This window comes from Suricata suricatta, chromosome 3, assembly GCF_006229205.1.
Source record: "Suricata suricatta isolate VVHF042 chromosome 3, meerkat_22Aug2017_6uvM2_HiC, whole genome shotgun sequence".
In the NCBI taxonomy this organism is placed as follows: Eukaryota; Metazoa; Chordata; class Mammalia; order Carnivora; family Herpestidae; genus Suricata; species Suricata suricatta.
The window spans coordinates 59,658,415-59,676,228 of NC_043702.1; the positions used below are offsets into that span (position 1 = coordinate 59,658,415).

General features: G+C 40.6%; 1 protein-coding gene across 1 annotated transcript in view; it reads right to left on the reverse strand.

Moving 5' to 3' along the window:
• The window catches only part of MYO3B (myosin IIIB), a 373,850-nt gene that overhangs the window by 191,551 nt on the left and 164,485 nt on the right, over positions 1-17,814 (reverse strand). The window contains exons 13-21 of the mRNA XM_029933308.1: positions 17,580-17,663; positions 16,580-16,782; positions 12,288-12,386; positions 11,804-11,918; positions 5,131-5,257; positions 4,148-4,358; positions 3,180-3,327; positions 1,768-1,921; positions 513-601 (exon numbers count right to left, since the gene is read on the reverse strand). Of these exons, the coding sequence (XP_029789168.1) occupies positions 513-601; positions 1,768-1,921; positions 3,180-3,327; positions 4,148-4,358; positions 5,131-5,257; positions 11,804-11,918; positions 12,288-12,386; positions 16,580-16,782; positions 17,580-17,663 (1,230 nt within the window). The remainder of the gene's footprint in view (positions 1-512; positions 602-1,767; positions 1,922-3,179; positions 3,328-4,147; positions 4,359-5,130; positions 5,258-11,803; positions 11,919-12,287; positions 12,387-16,579; positions 16,783-17,579; positions 17,664-17,814) is intronic.

The window sequence follows — 17,814 nt, forward strand, 5'->3', positions numbered from 1 at the left end:
AGTTATAAAAGGTGTAAAGTTCAGTCAATGATATAAAAGCTTAACATCTGGATGATGAAGTGAATAATTTTTTCTCCTTTTTATCTAGACATTTTTGGTTCCCTAAAGACACATTGAGTTAAACTGCTAAAAAGCTGAGCCCCACTGTGACATTAACCCTCCTCTGTTACCTACACATTTCCAAATGACTTTAGAATGTGCACATTCACCACTCAACACTGCGAAAGCTATATACTCTGTTTTCTCTCTGGAGAGCTGTCACTTCTAGGCCAAACCTCAGGTGAGAGGCAGATGGTAGCTCCGTAGTCACCCCAGCGAGAAATTGCTTCTTTACCAGGGGCGACTTTCCGCGAGCAGCACCATTGAGAAAGTTTGGGAATTATGATCAGGTATTCAAAAGAAATTAAAAGGAGAAAAGAAACCTGCAAGCAATTTTGTGAGCAGCACAGACAGGGTAATATGGACACTGACCCCTTGTCAAATTCAGGTTTAATAACATACACATGCCTCACCTTTCCGGCGTAGTGCAGGATGCCAAAGCACAGCTCCACCCCTTTGGGCCGCCAGAAGTATTTGCATCGCAGATTATCTTCAAATTTATCTGTGTGGATTTTCATGTTTCCAAGTTACAACGAGAATTGTTAGCTCCTTCAAACAAAAGGTCACTCCTTGAGCCAGGAGTGACCCCAAATAAGGGATTTCAGGGCAGCCTGATATCATTGTATGTACAACAGTGGAGAAAAATGCCCCGCTGAGATGGGCTTACCACCAAGTCTTCATTTAGTTGTTTTGTGTTGTCTTTAGGGTCAGGCGATACCCGACATCTCTTTGTTTTGTTCTAAGAACTCCTAGCACGGACGTGGACGACATCAGAACTCTGACCAATTAGCTTTAGAACCGTAAAGACAGCTCATAGAAGAAGGCAAACAACTCTTGTTTAGCCTTATCATGGCAACTTGTGATGATTTAACAGGTAAAAGGAAACCACTGAAGGTGACAATTCCAATTCCTGAAGAGAATCTCTCCCACCAATCAATTTCCTATTTGGGGAAAAGGCTTAAAGCTTTCTCTTCCTCCCTCAATAAACAATGTTTGCTATTGTTGTAACTGAGAGCCTATTCTGTGCGAGGATCTGTGCTAAGTACTAAATGGATACAAAGATTGGGGCTTTGTTGCCCTAAATATCTCACAATCTAAGTGAGAGACGTGTGCAACATTGAAGATTCCAGAAGCAGATGGACAAAGGGAATGGGGGTAAAATAAAAAGGGCCTTTAAGGCCAGGAGGAGGTGTCTTATTGGCAGGCCATAGACAATAGTAAACTGATGAAAAGGTGGCTTTAAAAAGACTAAATTAAGCTGGAACGTCCAGGGTAGAGAAGGTAAGTATGAGTCTAGAAGCCAGGAGACCATATGTGTCTTCTATATAAACCTGGACTAGCGGCCCATGGGATCCAGGCAAACACATGAGAGAAGGGTATGAGAAGGAGGGGAAGCAAGTACTGGTGATAAGGGGCAAGAGGGTATAAAAATGATATTAACAAAGGATGAAGGTATTTACATTGGCAGCAACAGGACTGTGAAGAGGGGTTGGTGATGAGTTTGCTTTAAGACACAATCAGGACATTTGCTGAATATTTCAATTCATTAAAAATACAGTCTATACTTGAATAGCCTACCAGGTGGCCAAAATACTCAGCCACACTCATTTGATGACATGAACCAAGTTCTCTTCTGAGTGTATTATGCCTTTTCCAAGAGATACTTACCGACCAGGGTCTGATCAGTTGCTTGGGGAAATCGACTTTCCTCATCCAACAGTGCAAGCAGTCCCAGGGGTTTCTGGAGGAACATGTCCAAGAGTGGGCGATTGTCCTCATACACCACAGGAGTAGCATCAATGCCTTCATTCTGATATTCCACCTGGAGGGAAATGGATGGTCAATCTCTCCAGCCCAGAACTGGCCCGGGTAGCACCAGGCTGCTTTGGCATGTACTTTCTGTGTCTGGCAACACTGACTGTATGTGGAAAACAGGCTGGGTTTTATGTGTAGTAAAGGACTCTTCTGCATATACCACTGCTGAAGCTTTGGGTTTAAGTCTGACCTGCAGGCAGCTGATGTCAGCAAAAGAAAGGACAGTGCTGTTTCCCAAATACCAACTTGGTAACTCGTAATTTAGAAACTGATGTGAAATAGAAGGGAAGCTGGAAAAAAAACTATTTTGGTGATAAACATGGTTTAAACCAGGAAGAAAGCAGACATCTACTTTCTACAAAGGATTCTGCAAGGGAATTATCTCAGACTGGAAAACAAGAAAATTCCTGATTTCCCAGGGAAATGAATGCAAGGAGCCTTGATTGAAATGGAGGTGGAATTTCATGCAGAGTGGGAGGAGAGAAGAAGGTGATCCAGATTTACCCAGGTCCACTGATAAAACCAATACTTTGTGTTTATCTAATCACAGCACAGTGTGTGTGTGTGCTTTGCTCCTACACTAAAACAAAGGTTTTAGTCGGTATGTTTCATTGTTGCCCTACTTCATACAAGATAGAGTCTTGGGATTGGGGTCGAAATTGGGGTGGAGGGGAAGGTCCCCTAGCCTTTGGGCACATGAGCTTCATAGCCAGTTTGATTTACCATTAAACTCATAGTGGAAAGGCTTCCATATGGAGAAAATCAAGAACATACCTTACTCCTCCCTGGAGACATTCCACTCCCACCCCTCCCAACTATCCCCCTGGATTGGTTACTGTGGGATCTGGTGTGCAGGAGACAGGCGATGGAGATGGCCCGTTTGGGAGTTAAGAACAGTAAGAAACTGTGCCCTTAATTCAACATCATCCTGTGTCACTTTGGACACAATCATAGATGCTTTTAGTTAAATAAGGTAGAAGAGAATGTAGCATTTCAGACAATGTGCATGAAACAGTTTGGAAGCAACATTTAAATAACTAGCTCGTCACCAGCTCCACTCAAGTGAGGAAATGTAACTTTCTACAGAAATCAAGACTTTTTTCTTCAGGCTAAATTCAGACCACTTGTTTTGACAGGATTGCCTCACCAGTGGTTTTTCCTTAGAATCTTTTACCTGTTAGCCTAACAGGGTTCCTGCTTCAAATTGTGGGGAGCTTGGAGACACCTTCCCCACCAGGTTTAGCTACTTCAGAGTTCACTCTTACCTGCTCAAGAGCAAAAACGTGCTGGTTGAAATAGTACTGGATTTGCTCATTGGCAATGTTTATGCAGAGTTGCTCAAATGAATTTCTCTGAAAGTTCTCGAATCCAAAAATATCTAAGATCCCCACATTCATACCATCATCTGCACTACTGCATGGAAGAGAAGAAAAACATTTGTTAGGGGAAGAAACATTCATCTCGCTGTGATATGCTAACTATATGTGCCCATGTGCCTACCAACATATACACCCACTCATGAAAAGCAACGTTCAGCCGCCTCTAAGGGAAGAAACAGTTTGTGTTTTAAACTATTCATTCCTTCAGTTTTTCAATAGTATTTCCAACTTTTTTTAAGGCAACAGAATATTTTAAAATCTTACAAAGAAGCTCCATATAGAGAGAGATTAAAGAGGGGCTAGCTACTCTGAAGGGACTAGAACTGCTGCCCACTCACTGTTTCACCTTCCCACCCATAAGGCTTAATTGGAAGAATGCTCCTTGGAATGTGATGTTGTCCATTCTTCCACAATATAGAAACCGTCAATGCTTAGAAAGAAATAGTAGTAACAGCAGCAGTAGCAGTAGAATAATAATGTAAGATATGGTGCTTGAAAACTTTACATGAATGTCTCATTCTAAAAACCACACTATGAGGAGGATATTATTATTATTCTGCAGATGAGAAAACCATGACTTAGAATATGGGACTGATCAAGCTGTAGAGCTGAGATGCAAACCCAGCTTGCCCAGCTCCCAGACAAGCTATTCTCTTAAACACTACGCTATAAAAGCGCTGTCAGTCATGGGTCTCTTCCGTTCTCCTGGAAACCATTCTCTTTTTAAAGGTGAAGACTTGAGAGCTTCACTAAAGAAAACTCAAGAGGGGACCAAACACTTTCTCTTGCAAATCTAGGAGACATTGGGGTCAATGATAGCTCTCCCAAGGCCTCTGCTTCCCAAGGGAACTTGCCATATGTTTCTGTCTGGCTGCAGGAGAGTATTGATGCGATTCACAATCCAACTGAAGAGCCTCCCATACAGGGCTTTGGACATGGCATCTCGGACGTCCGCAGCCCTGTCGACAGTGTTGGCACGGACGATGGTCTCACCCCGGGTGACCACACAGTGTGAGATAAGGGCCTCTTGGAGTTCTTCGGGGCTGATGCAGAGAACAGAGGCAGCTGGAATAAAGAGTGAGGATGACACCAGAGAACGTAGTCATCTATCCATCCATTCATTCGTTCAGCCAGCATTTATTCAACATCTACTATGCGCCAGGCTCCCCCTGGGCACTTCAGATGCAAAGATAAACAAGCCAGGTCCCTAACACCAAGAAACATCCAGAAGGACACAGTAACAGAACATCCACACTGTTATGAAAGTTCTTCCCAGGAATTTGATGAAAAAAAGCGAGAGGAGATGGTCTTCGGTCAAATAGCTGGGACTATATTTTCAAGAGTCACAGACCACATTAGTTTATTAAAGGCAGTAAAAGATGTTCTTTAACACAAATGATGTTTATTTAAATCAGGTGTTTTTTTCCTAACTCAGGATTTGGTTTCCTTGTGCCACCATTATCACCTATAGAACTTTAAAAATAAATAGTGCCTGACTTCTCCCCTGAAGCTGCTGATTCAGGGGACTCAGAGAGAGATCCACCTCTTGTATTTTTTCAAAAACTTGTAGATGGTTTTCAAATGTAGCCAGTGTTGACACCATTGCTCAAAGTTACCTGCCATGGAATTCTTTTCTGCAGAGCATTTATTTGAAGCTTATGAAAAGAATACTGATGTTCTACAAGACATCCTTTGGGAAATCCTGGTCAGTAAAAATACCCAAAGTCAGTACAAGGACCAGCAACAGCTACTCTATATTTTACAGCATCTGGAGAAACTACCAAAGTGAAAGAAACATGTATATTGGCTACACAGTGCACAGACATCAAACAATTACCATTTTCCAAAGCTTCAGTATCGGGCACCTCACTTTTATCAGTTTGATGTTGAGAGGAAATAGCTGCAAACTCAATGTTTCCAATATTCAAAATCCCAGCCAAAATTCTGTACACTGAGTGCACCTCCTGAAAAGGACAGCAAGAACCATGTTTGGTGACTGCCAATCAAACTAACAAGGCACTAGCACTGTTAATTGTCCACAGAAGTCCGACACATACACAATACCCCCCCTTTCCTGGGCACACAAATAAATTTCCAAACCTCACTTGCAGTTAGACAGTAGAACTAAATTCTTAACAAAGGAGCAAGTGGAATGAAGGGGCAATTCTGAGCCCAGGTTTATAGAGGCAAGCATGCCTCCTCCATGCTTCCTTTCCCATTATTGCTGGCTGGAACTCCCAACAACCCACCCTCAACTATGCAGTTGTCCAGGATTCCTGAGACTAAGGGCTGCACAGAACAAAGTTTTTCTGCAACATGAACCTCTTACCATGAAATGTTTCCATAAGAGAGAACTGATCTTCTTTGTTCTTTATGCCACTTTGAGCCATTTACCCTAATACCAACTCTCAAATTCAGGTATGTAATTTCTTCAAAACAAGACAGGAGATGTTTCCTTAACCTCTCTTGAATATAGCTTTTATAAAATAGTTATCAGGGCATTCGTTAATGGTTCATTGAACACTCTTAAATTAAATAATGGAGTATATAATTATGAATGAGGTCAGGAAATATTCTGACTCACTAGAAATTATCTGTGGTATTGTGATATGATAAAAACATGGATTTGGTCTTCATACAAATCTCTGGCACAAGAGTTTATACAACCCTTGGAATTATAGTGGTAGGTGTTAAAGGAATAGCCTCTGTTATTTAGAGTAAGCCCCTCCAAGGTAACGGAGTTCATGCCAGTGAGGTGACTCTTGGGGAATGGGAGCTGGTTGCTAGAGAGACCACACATTAAAAGGTTGGAATTTCTAGCTGAACCCTGGACTTCCAAGGAGGGGAGAATCCTGGAGATTGAGTTAATCACCAGTGGCCAACAATGTGATCAGTTATGCCTACGTGATGGAGCTTCCATCAAAACCCCTAACTGATGAGGTTCAGAACACTCTGGGTTGTTGAACACATGAAGGTGATGAGAGGAGGGGGTGCCTTCTTTCCCAAATCCTTGCCCGATGTGCTTCTTCTTCCACTTGGCTTCTCCTGAGTTTTATCCTTTATAATAAACCAGTAATAGCAAGGAAACAGTTTTACTAAGTTTTTTGAGTCCTTCTAGCCAATTATTAAAATCAAGTTTGGGATCTTGGGACCCTAAATTTCCCGTTTCATAGCCACTTGGTCATTAGGAGAACCCTACTGGACAAGCAGGACTTGCCGTTAGTGTCTGAAGTGGGGGCAGTCTTAGAAAACTGAATCCCTCACTTGCGTGATCAGATATTAACTTCAGGCAGACAGTATCAGAAGCTAATTAAATTACAGGAGAATTCGCTGGTGTGGGGGGTAAAAAAAAAAAACCAACTCCACGCATTTGATGTCAGAAGTGTTGTGAGTAAAGATAGTTTAGGTTATTTAAGTCTTACTTTTATGTTGAAAGTTAAATGCATTGTAGCATTAATGGTAAAATATAATTATATTTATTTATTTAGCCATATGCATTTCTTGTAGGTGAGATAAATGGATAGCCAGGAAATTTCTGCATCTTATGCTTATAGATATGGAAAAGTACTTCCATGAAAATACTCAAGTGAGGAACTTGATTTAGTACTATACATAGCAGCAAACTAATAGGAAATGTCATTAGACCATTGATAAAGCATTGTTCCCAAACTGAGTCTTCCCATGAACCTTCCTTAGTAAAGCCAACAACTGAACATAGACTCTACTAGTGACATCTGCTGGATACCTGATAATGCTGCAAAGAAAAATGAGGACTTTAAACGAGGCTTCTACTATAGATAAATCCTGTTCTTTAAACTTCTAAATCAAAAGCAAGATGTCCTGTTTCTGATGTCAAGAATCACTGTTTTAATCACATGACTTAAGACTGGCTAAGGAGAACATCTACCAGATGCGTTTTCTGGGACTAGTGTGGATTTAACATGACAGCACCTCATTACCTTGATCAATACAATGTGAAACTCATGGAATGCAACAAGCAAGCAACTTCCCAGAGGGTAAACAGAGACTCTAAGGCAATGAGTTTGATATATCTATTATTTTTATACCCAGTTATCTCAAAAAATTATCTAAGCTCTCAATACACTGAGGGGGGAAAATGTATTTCCTCTAATGAAAACACATGTGGGGTGCCTGGGTGGCTCAGTTGGTTAAGCGTTGACTTTGGCAAGGTCATGATCTCATGGTTCATGAGTTCAAACCCTGCATCAAGCTCTGTGCTGACAGCTCAGAGCCTGGAGCCTGCTTCAGATTCTCTGTCTTCTCTCTCTGCCCCTCCCCCACTCATGCTGTCTCTCTCTCTCAAAAAATGAATAAACATTTAAAAAATTCAAAAAAAAATTCAAAAAACACATACACACAACATATATGACCATACAAGGCATGATACCTCCCAAAATAAGGCTTCTAGGCATTTCACCACCAGGGTGGATTATCCCCAATGGAAATGGTAGTTCTTACCTGGTTGTTTCCTTGGCAATATTCTCTTCAGCACAATACCTAGACATTTCCTCTTAAAAAGAAAACAACCATGACCTTCAGTGAAAACTTTGGGGTTCAAACACTGTGAATGACTGAACCTAATGGTGGGTTGGGTCTCCTTCCTTGGTTTAGAGAGGGGAACTTGAGAAGGGTATCCTATGTTGACCTCACTTTGGAGGGATTAGCCGTAGAGTGCTCTTTACGCTACAATTCCAGGCTATTCCACTTGACTCCTTCACTCTTCCCCTTAGATCAATTAGTTCTGCTTTTCTGGCCTAGGAACCTATATCCACCCTTATGATCAAGTCAAAACATCACCCATATACAGTCATGTTAGAGGACAATCAGTAGCATGTTCATCTGTGGGATTATACTTTCCTCCCCAGTATTTCTTTTTTTAATGCTTATTTATTTTGAGAGACAGCACATGCATGCACACAAATGAGGGAGGGTAGAGAGGTAGGGAGAGAGAATCCCAAGCAGGATCAATGCTGTTAGCACAGAGCCTGATGTGGGCCTCCATGTCATGAACTGTGATATCATGACCTAAGCAGAAATCAAGAGTCAGATGTTCAACTGGCTGAACCACTTAGGCATGCCACATTCCTAGTACTCCTTAATCAGCTCTCTTCTTTTCTCCCCACAGCTAGCCCAGGAAAGACTGTTACCTTCCTCACTTTGCTCATTTCCTCTTGCCTGATTTCCAGCTAGGCAGCCTTTCCTGGCATCTCTGCCTTTGCTATAGAATCTTGTTATGATGCTCTATTTTTTATTTCTTATGTTTCCAACTCAATATATGATAACACAAAATAACCTCACTCAGGACAGGAAATACTATTAAGATGACTAACTCCTCCACTGGTTTTCCCATTCATTGTTGATGAGTATGAATTCACTTCTACCACCAATCTATAGAAGTGGGGAAGAAAGAGCCTTTCTCCATCAATATCCTATGAAGGATGTCTTAGCTGCTTTTTTTTTTTCTCAGAAGATACTCTTCACTGATGGAGGTGTTATCTTAATAAAGTTGAGGCTAAGCAGAAAATTGAGAAGGACCTTGGTTTTCCATTAGCCTGGAGCTGATTTCCATTTGGCCTGAAGTTGCTCCTAGCCTGGTTCACAGGCATTCGTGGTAGTTGTTTCCCTGTTTCTTCTCCTAGGAGTTTACTTGCCCTCTCAGTTATCTCTTTACCTTGTTTCCTTTTAATAAGTCTCCAGTTTTTTTCCAGCTGCTCTAAGCACCACATCAGGCCCAATTAAAGGCTCTTATCCCTTACAACCTCTATCCCAAGACCTTTTTCAGTTTTCTTTTCAGAGGTCACAACATTTGTACCTTGAAAGCCAATGATTGGCTTAAAAACATTTGGGGCCAGGGGGGTATATATCGATCATACATCAATAAAGTGGTTTTTAAAAAATGCTAAGTCCTATTGTCTATCATTTGAACATTGAAAATCCTCAAGATCCCCCACTGACATTTTAACACACAACCCTTCAGTCTCTCTACAGCAATATTATCCCAAATTCATAATCTATCTTGAAGAAAGGGAAAAAAAATTTCCCCTAATCTCAGCCTTCTCCCTAACCTCTTCAACAAGGAATCTGCAGCAAATATCTAACGTTGACTGTCACACAGATAATCGGCCTAAAATCTTTTCATGTAATACTAAATACAAACACACTTAAAACTCAATTTATTTAATACATTATGATTATTCATATACCAGCAAGACAAGCATAATATTAAATAAAAATAATAAGGTTTGATTCCAAAGAGGCATAGATCTTCATAATACGGTTTTAGGCATAATCCTACCCAACCTCCAACCCCTGCCCACTCCCGAGCAAGGAACCATCAGTGTTAGTAGAAGACTCCTTCTACCAGAGAGGTTTCTTTACAATAAACTCAGGGTCAAGTGTTCTTTATGATTCTTTTGGCTGGTGTCCCAGAATTAAAATTCATGTTCTTGAGTCTGCACTAAGGTTTGCTACTCATAATTTTGCTATGGGAGTTTGCAAGAATCCGAAGAATACTGTGAAGATTCCTGCAAGGTACTTAGTGACATTATAAGAAAAGAGGGTGACCATAATTTTGATTAAGTTGACCAGTTTATTTAAGCTCTGTCTAGAAATGTCCTTCTGTCTATAAATAAACTTAAGAAAAAGTTCTGATAGATGAGATATTTTGCATTTGCTCCCTGACTACATTCACCTGAATCTTTCTGAATTTAGTCAAATTACTTTGAGTTTATCAAATAAATGGAGTGAATTCAGCAAAAACAGGTTGTCTACAGAGATATAGACAAAGATATAACCAAAGAACTTAAGATCAAAGAGATCACAGCCAGCCTCTTCCGTTTCCAAGGCTGCTGACATAAGTTAATTTCCAATATCAGTTAATATGAGACATGGTGAAAATTTATATCATTACATTCTAGTTATTCATTTTACAGTCCAGATCAGGCAGAAATTAATTTACCACTTTTTACCTTTCTTTCTTTTACAATTTATTCATGCATTCATTCATTCTACTCTACTTTTTTTCATCAAGGGTTAGGGATGGCTTACTTCAAAGACATACTTAGCATATTTGTTTTGTTTTTATTTTGTTATCTTACAACAGCATCTGTTTATTATTTGCAATATATTTCTATTATTAGAACAGAGCCATATATACATTCTTTTAGACCTAGCACTAATCTCTTCGTAATATTCTATAGCCATCTTTATACTCATTGAAAGCAAACTATTATTAACCTCATGGCTAACTTCTCTATTGTTCCTGTACCCTTTTCAGGCAGTACGCCCCTGAACACTTTGGCATGACCCAGGTGACTTCAAATCGCTCTATTGTCATCTCTACCACGCTTGGACTCTTCTGGTGATGCATCTTGATAACAATCAGGTCCATAAATTAATAACCACAAAGGTCCTTTAATAATGCAGGAACCTGTTTAATTGCTCTCCTCTAAAGAGCCAAGGGAAATATAGTTCTGTTTTTATCTGACCTTTGGGATTTTCCACTGTCTGTCAGTCTAAAGTCAGTGGGAGGCAGACAGAGAAAATTAACAGCTGGCTAGAAAAAAGAAAGGTATTATTATGACTAAAATCAGCCTTGCTGGGGAGAGAAGGGCTGGCCAAACTCATTAGATTACAGAAGCAATCCTTTACGCAGAGTGGCTGTCCCAGGGTAACTGGAATGTCTTGTAATCTAATCCCTTAAGATTTAACACTCTCACCTACCTCCTAATCATTCACCTCCTTTCTTGGAAAAGCAAAAGAATCTGTTTATTTTGCCAAATTGATGGCATGAAGCCCAGAAACTATGACATAAATGTATCACAGACTAATATTTGAACCTAAGGTTATAAATATCTTCTGTCACCCCTGGCATATATTTAATAGAGACAGCCTGTATCTCGTAAGATAAGAGTAGTACAGTACGTAAAGCGAGAGGTTCATAATGTGCACCTAGTTCTGTACCATGGAGAAGGAAGTGACTGCAAGAAAGTTGAAAAGATTTAAATTAATTTGTTTTGGTGCACAAGGAGCTACTTGCATAAATATATTTCTGCGGCTGGGTGTCACCTACATATTCCTATACTCGTATTGCGCAATTCACTTTAATGGCTGGAACAACCCCAACTCAGAAAAGGGCAGTATTGTTTTGGTGTTTGTTATCACAGCTATAGTGAATTGATGACAACAGCAAAGATTTGCAGGCCTGTGGCACTTATAACAGTACTTCTTCACCTGTGCATCTTGTTAAAATGCAGATTCTGGTTCACCTGTTCATGGATGGACCTGAGAGTCCGCAGTTCTAACAAGCTCCCAGGTGATGACAATATTTCTGGTCCTCAGACCATACTTTGAGGAATAAGACCTTATACGTGACCAGACGGCATCTGAAAAGAAAGTTTGCTGCTCCAGCTTAGAATATTCACATCTTCAGTCACACTGATCCAAGAATATTAACCCTTGAGATTCCTTTTCTTTTGGCAATCACCTACCTTGTCAGTGAACCCTATAATCCTGAAGCAGTGCTGAATTGCTTCAAAGTGTCTTCTGTAAGACTCCTTGGAAGTGATGTCGTTTATCACCCTTCCAGTTTCATCAGCAATGTACCTAAATGGAGTATGACCAAATACAATGAGCATTGACTTGGCAAATGGTATCCCAGATACCAGAACATCACTGGGCTCCTTTTTCACTAGGGCATTTCCCTTTCAGTCCAACACTGCAGTGGAATAATGGTGCATGTGGCTAAGTAAAATGGATGCAGTTAAGTTTTTAAACTTTCTAGAAAATGCAAAAGGTGAATGGCTGCAATTAAGTTTTTGAGCTTTCTGGAAAATGAAAATGGTGCCGTCTCATTTTGGGTATTCCAACTTATCAGTGTCCAGTTAGGAAAAACAGTTCTATTTATTTCCAAGTTTTCTCAATTGCTAGTTACACATTCATTAAAAATCAACAATTAAAATTTCTGACACTTACCTAGGAGGCTTTTCCTCAGGAAGTCTGAACTCAGAAAGTTTCTTCTGGTGATAAAGACCAGCATAAATATAGTAAAATATGTGAAAATTTTTCTCTTTCCTGGAGGAAAAGTGGGGAGGGGATATTATTAATAACATATTCTGGCGCTTCCCCACTTCAAGTAATTTATACCATCTCCTTTCTGTGAAAAATATCCTGTAGCAAATTTGCATTTTCAGGCAATGAAATATGCCACAACCCAATTACAGAATAGTAATAGTGATAGGATTAATATACTGACTGTCACAGTGTCACATTATTAAACACACATCTTTACACAGAAGATTTTAGAGAATAGAACATTCATACAGCACAGCTCAGGTTATACATGTTTAGAGATCTTTCTAGTACAGCCCAAACAACTATGCATCTGTGCCACAGGCTTTCCGTTAGTAACCCATGTTGCTTCAGAAACAGTGATAACGGCGGAGAGAGATCAGCCAATCTCCCTATTTTTTTGGAGCCCCAGACAGGAAGTAGCTCTCCAGTCCTACGGCAATGTAGGGAGCAAAATTGGGTCCCAGACTGAGGTCTCCACTCTTTCAAACCTGTGTTCTTTCAAATGCAATTCAAAGCAGCATGCACCAGTTCCCCTGCCAGTGCAGAGCCCAAAATGGGGCTCGAGCCCAATAACCATGAGATCGTGACCTAGACAAAATCAAGAGTCAGATGTTTAATCAACTGAGCCACTCACATGCCCCAAGAATGTTTTTAACTGGTCCTTCAGCACAGACAGTTTGCAAAGCCCTGCTCTGGATTCCCTTTCCTTCCTCTGGAGGAGGGCAGTCTCTTCTGCTAATATCTCAGGATTCAGCAAATCCTCATTTTGGCCAATTTAGCTCTGTGGGAATAAATCTTCTTTCTACTCCTTGTTCCCATCTGTGACATGGGCCCCACTTTTTTCTTCAGCTTCTTCTGGGTATCCTGGTCTTCCTTTGGTCATTTATTCTGTCAAAGCTCTTCTGGCATATTCTTATTCCTGCCTTGTATTCCAGATGCCTCTGCTCGCCATTTCTCACTCATTTGTTCCCTCAACTACTAAACTTACCAAGTGTCAGTCATGGCAAGCACTGCACCAGGTGCCAGGGATATAGAACTAAGAGGATTCATGCCCTCTGGAGCCTCCCTTCTGGTGACTGAGTGAGATAAAACAAGGAACCTTGTGATGAGGGCTTCAAAACAAAGAAAAGGCAGAGATGAAAAGTAATGTTGGGGGACAAGGGCTGCCTGTGTAAAGTCAGGGGAAGGACTGACTCTCTAAGGAAATAACACTTAGGCCAAACACTGAAACATGAGAAGGAACTGGAAGGAGCTACAGAAAGAAGCAGGGAAAGCGTTCCAAAGACAGGAAGCAACATTTACACAGGACTCTGTGAATCTGATACCCACACAGAACTGAAAATATGCTAGTGAGAAGGAGGCGGGCAGGTAGGCAGGGCCAGCCCACACCAGGCCTTGTAGGCCATAATGAGGACTTTGTTGATTAAGCAATTAGAATTCCTTGAAGTGTATTAATCTGGAGTCAAGACGCACTCTAAGTGTATGACATGAGTAGATCTGTGTTGGAAAAAGTACACTCTAGCTGCAGGATGAAGACCAGACTGTAAGAAGTCAAGATGGATGCAGAAAGACCAGTAGGTCCAGGTGAGAGAGCAATGACCTGCGTAGGTAGCAATGAGAGTGCCCGTGGAGAACAAGACTAAGCTTGAAGATATATTTAGAGGAACAACTAAAAGAACATGAATGAGGGTGGTGTGAGAAAAGGATCTGGAGTCTGCCTCCCAGGTATCTAACTTGAGCACCTCGTGGTGACAGCACCATTCATGGAGACGGTAAAGCCCTTCCAGGGCTTTCTGAATTGGTATGACCTGGTACAAGTATCACTTATTTTTTAAACTGATAAATGTGCCTCAGCTGACCCATCTTGATCTTACCTTCTTAGAGTTTTTTTTTTGCAGATACTTCTTGTTCTCAATTTCTCTGGACATTGCCCACCAACATCCATCCCTGGCATAAATTCAGTTTTCATCCTTGTATCCATCAGCTTTGGCTAGGTTTTGTTGCAATAACAAACATTCCAAAGAGCTCAGTGGCCTAACTCAACAAAGGGTTACTTCTTGCTCAGAGCACATGTCCACTGAGTGCCAGCGAAGGGGAGGGGGTGTGCTCATCATAGTCCCTCATGAGCACAGGCTGATGCGACAGCCACCATCTTGCACTCTGCCATGGGGTCTTGTCATTAAATGATCATATGACCACATCCAACCATAGTGTATGTAAAAGGGAAATCCTACTCTGTGCTCAGAAGGGAACAGATCAGAAATGTTAGGTGAACAGGATTTGCATGAGCCCCATTTTCTCCTCATCTTTAGTCTATTTTACCTCATCACTGCTATCATATTGAATAAATTTAACAATAAGTATATTAGTACTTATTTTGTTTCAGATTCTATATTTGATATAAATCACATTATTTCATTTCATTCTCATAATAGCTTTGTATGGATGACTTTCTTATGCCCTTTTTTGCATATAAGGAAAATAAGGTGTGAGGATATTTATATTAAGTGACATATACAATAAGTGACATAGCTGTGATTGGAACCCTCTTCACATTATCTTCCTAAAAGACCATTTTACATTGGAATATAGAAAACTGTGTTTTCCATTCTGTCAAACGCAGCTCCATAAACTTTAAAATCACCCTATTTGGGGGAGAAAGAAGCAAGTGACCTCATAAAAATTAATCAAGAAGCCACAAGGAACCTGAAATAACTCTCACTGTCTTTTTGTTCATTTGTTTAATTTGCATGCCAGTCCCTATTTTGTGAAGAATGTGTGACAGGAGAGGATGCTTGAGCCCTTACCCTGGAACAAGTCCTGTGGATTCTTCTTGCATCCTATCTCTCGGATTCATCCACTTCTCCCCACCTCCCTCCACTGCTACTGTCTTAGTCCAGGCCTACAGTCTATCTCACATGGATCTGGAAACAAACAGCCTCCTTATGGTCTCAACACAATCCCTCTTGCATCTCCTCCAATCCATTTTCCCCACTGAAGCCAGAGGGTTCATTTCAAATCCACCTTGGGTCTTCTGATTCCTCTGCTTGAAAACATTAAATGGCTTCCTATTGCCTTTACAATAAGGTTCAAAATCCCCAGCCTAGTTCCAAAGCCCTGCATGATCTGGTCCCAGGCTCATCTTTGCCTGTCTGCCCCTTGTTGGGAGGGGTACCACCTTGCTGGCAACTCTTAGTCATCCTTACGTCTCAGATTGACTGTCTCATACACAGGGAGCCCCTGTCTTCCTGGACTAGGCCGTGTGCCCTCCCTTCTCTTGTTTTACCTTCATAGCACTCCATATTGTTTCCAGGGACTCATCATAATGGTTCTGCATTTAAGTTTATTGGTTAACCTGTGATCCTCCCTCCCCTCCCACACCAATCCCCCATCCAGTCCAAGCTCTGTGAATACTGCAGCCTGGTCTATTTTGCTTACTCTTGCAACTCCAGCAGGGAGCTCAACACTAGCATACAACAAGCATTCATTAATTATGAAATAATGCATGAATGGACCATGCTCCTGAAAGTCTGGTGTCCTGCAGTAATAATAGGAAGTATGGCTAGCCCTCTAATAACATGTACTATACAAGGCACTCCTTAGAGTAATTTTATGTAAATGAACTCATTGATCTTCACAGCAAACCCATGAGCTAGGCACTGCAAGCATCTCTATTTCACAGATAAGGCACAGAGAGGTCGAGTGACATAACCAAGAACAGTCAATGTCAGAGCCAGCATTTGAATCCAGAGAAGTCCATACTATTGATCACTATTGCTAGATTGCTCTTCTTATAATAAAATATTTTTCTCCCTACTCAATCTAGAGAGAAAAAATTAGTATGTGGAATATTATCAGTGCTTTTTTTTAATAGACAAGTACAATTTTAAGGTACCCAATACTTTTTAAAAGTATTCACAATGTTGCTAAATGCTACCTAGTACCAACTCAGAAGAAAAGAGCATCCTTTCCGAACGTACTTCCCCCCAACCCTTTGTACTCAGCCTGCAAATATCTTTTAGGTTAGAAATGACCACTTACCCTTTGCTTAAATAATTCCTTATTCTTGGGCAGTCTGGGGGTAGGGGGACCTTGGATGCTACAAACAAGGGTGAAATGGGCCCATTAAGATTACCAAAGCCTCACGGTCTATCTTGCAAAGCAGAAACAGAGTGATAAAATAGTGCACCTACACTGCCTGTTTTACAACTCGGGACTTTTCAAGAAGATACTCGGAGATCCTTGCCCCCATCACAGCTCCAGTTGGTGTAAACATCATTTCCAGGTATTTTCCGAAACGGCTGGAATTGTCGTTGATGGCAGTGCGTGCATTTCCAAAGGCTTCCACCAAGGAGTTAACTTGCAGGATTTTCTCTCTCAGGGTCTGATTATCGGCCTATGCCAAACAGACAACAGTCAAGAGGTACTTCCAGAAATATTACTTTAGCAAAATTTCCAGGCACCCCCTCCCTACCTCCAAAATTCACATGATCTTTTTGGGAAGAACTTCACTTGGGAAAGTTAGCATCAACCACTAGTACTCTCTTCTCATATGAGCAACTAGTTTATCAATTTTTACAACCAGTCACACTTCACTTAAAATCCTTGACAGACAAAATGTCTAGTTTAGAAAGAATTTTATATAGAGAGATCCCGTAACTTTTTACTCAGTCATCCATTATAATATTCAATAAACTTTATCTGTAAAAAGGATTCCTTAAATTCTTAGTCTCATAATACACTAATTCTTAGTATATGTACCTACTAGTCCATTTTTTAAGTCATTCTTTAATGTCCATTTCACCAGGCTAAAAATTTCCATTTCCTTCAGCTTCTGCTCATAGATTTCTATTTTCCAATCCTTTAATCAAAGCCTTAGTGGCTCTCCCTGATCCTGTTCCTAGTGTTTAACCACTTTTACTACTTAATGGCTAAATGTTTCTATTACATTGAAAACATAAAAAATTAATTGCTGATAATCTAGTAAATTCGTGCTGGCATTATTTTCCTCACTACGTGAAAGAAGGATGGCATGCTGACATCTTAAGAGGCCTAGCTATCAGGAGGTAAACATAATAAAGACAGAAGGTTTTTATGTAATCCCTAATAAAGGCCAGTATTTCCATCATTTATAAAATATGCAGTTACTCTGTAAGGATTCTAGCCACAGTACATAAAGCAGGTAGTCAATACCTTTCCCAAGAAAGTCAAATGCTGAACAATCAGGTGGGCACTTTCTGTCTTTCCAGAGCCACTTTCTCCACTGATGACAATGCACTGACACAGAAAATGAAGTAGGAGTGAAGAGTCAGAGCACAGGAAACAATCTGTATGTTCAGTGATGGTTTTCATGCAGCATCTACCACAGTACACCTTAATTTTCTCACTGAATGACAGATCTTAGGAATTTTTCCATTTCTGTACATTA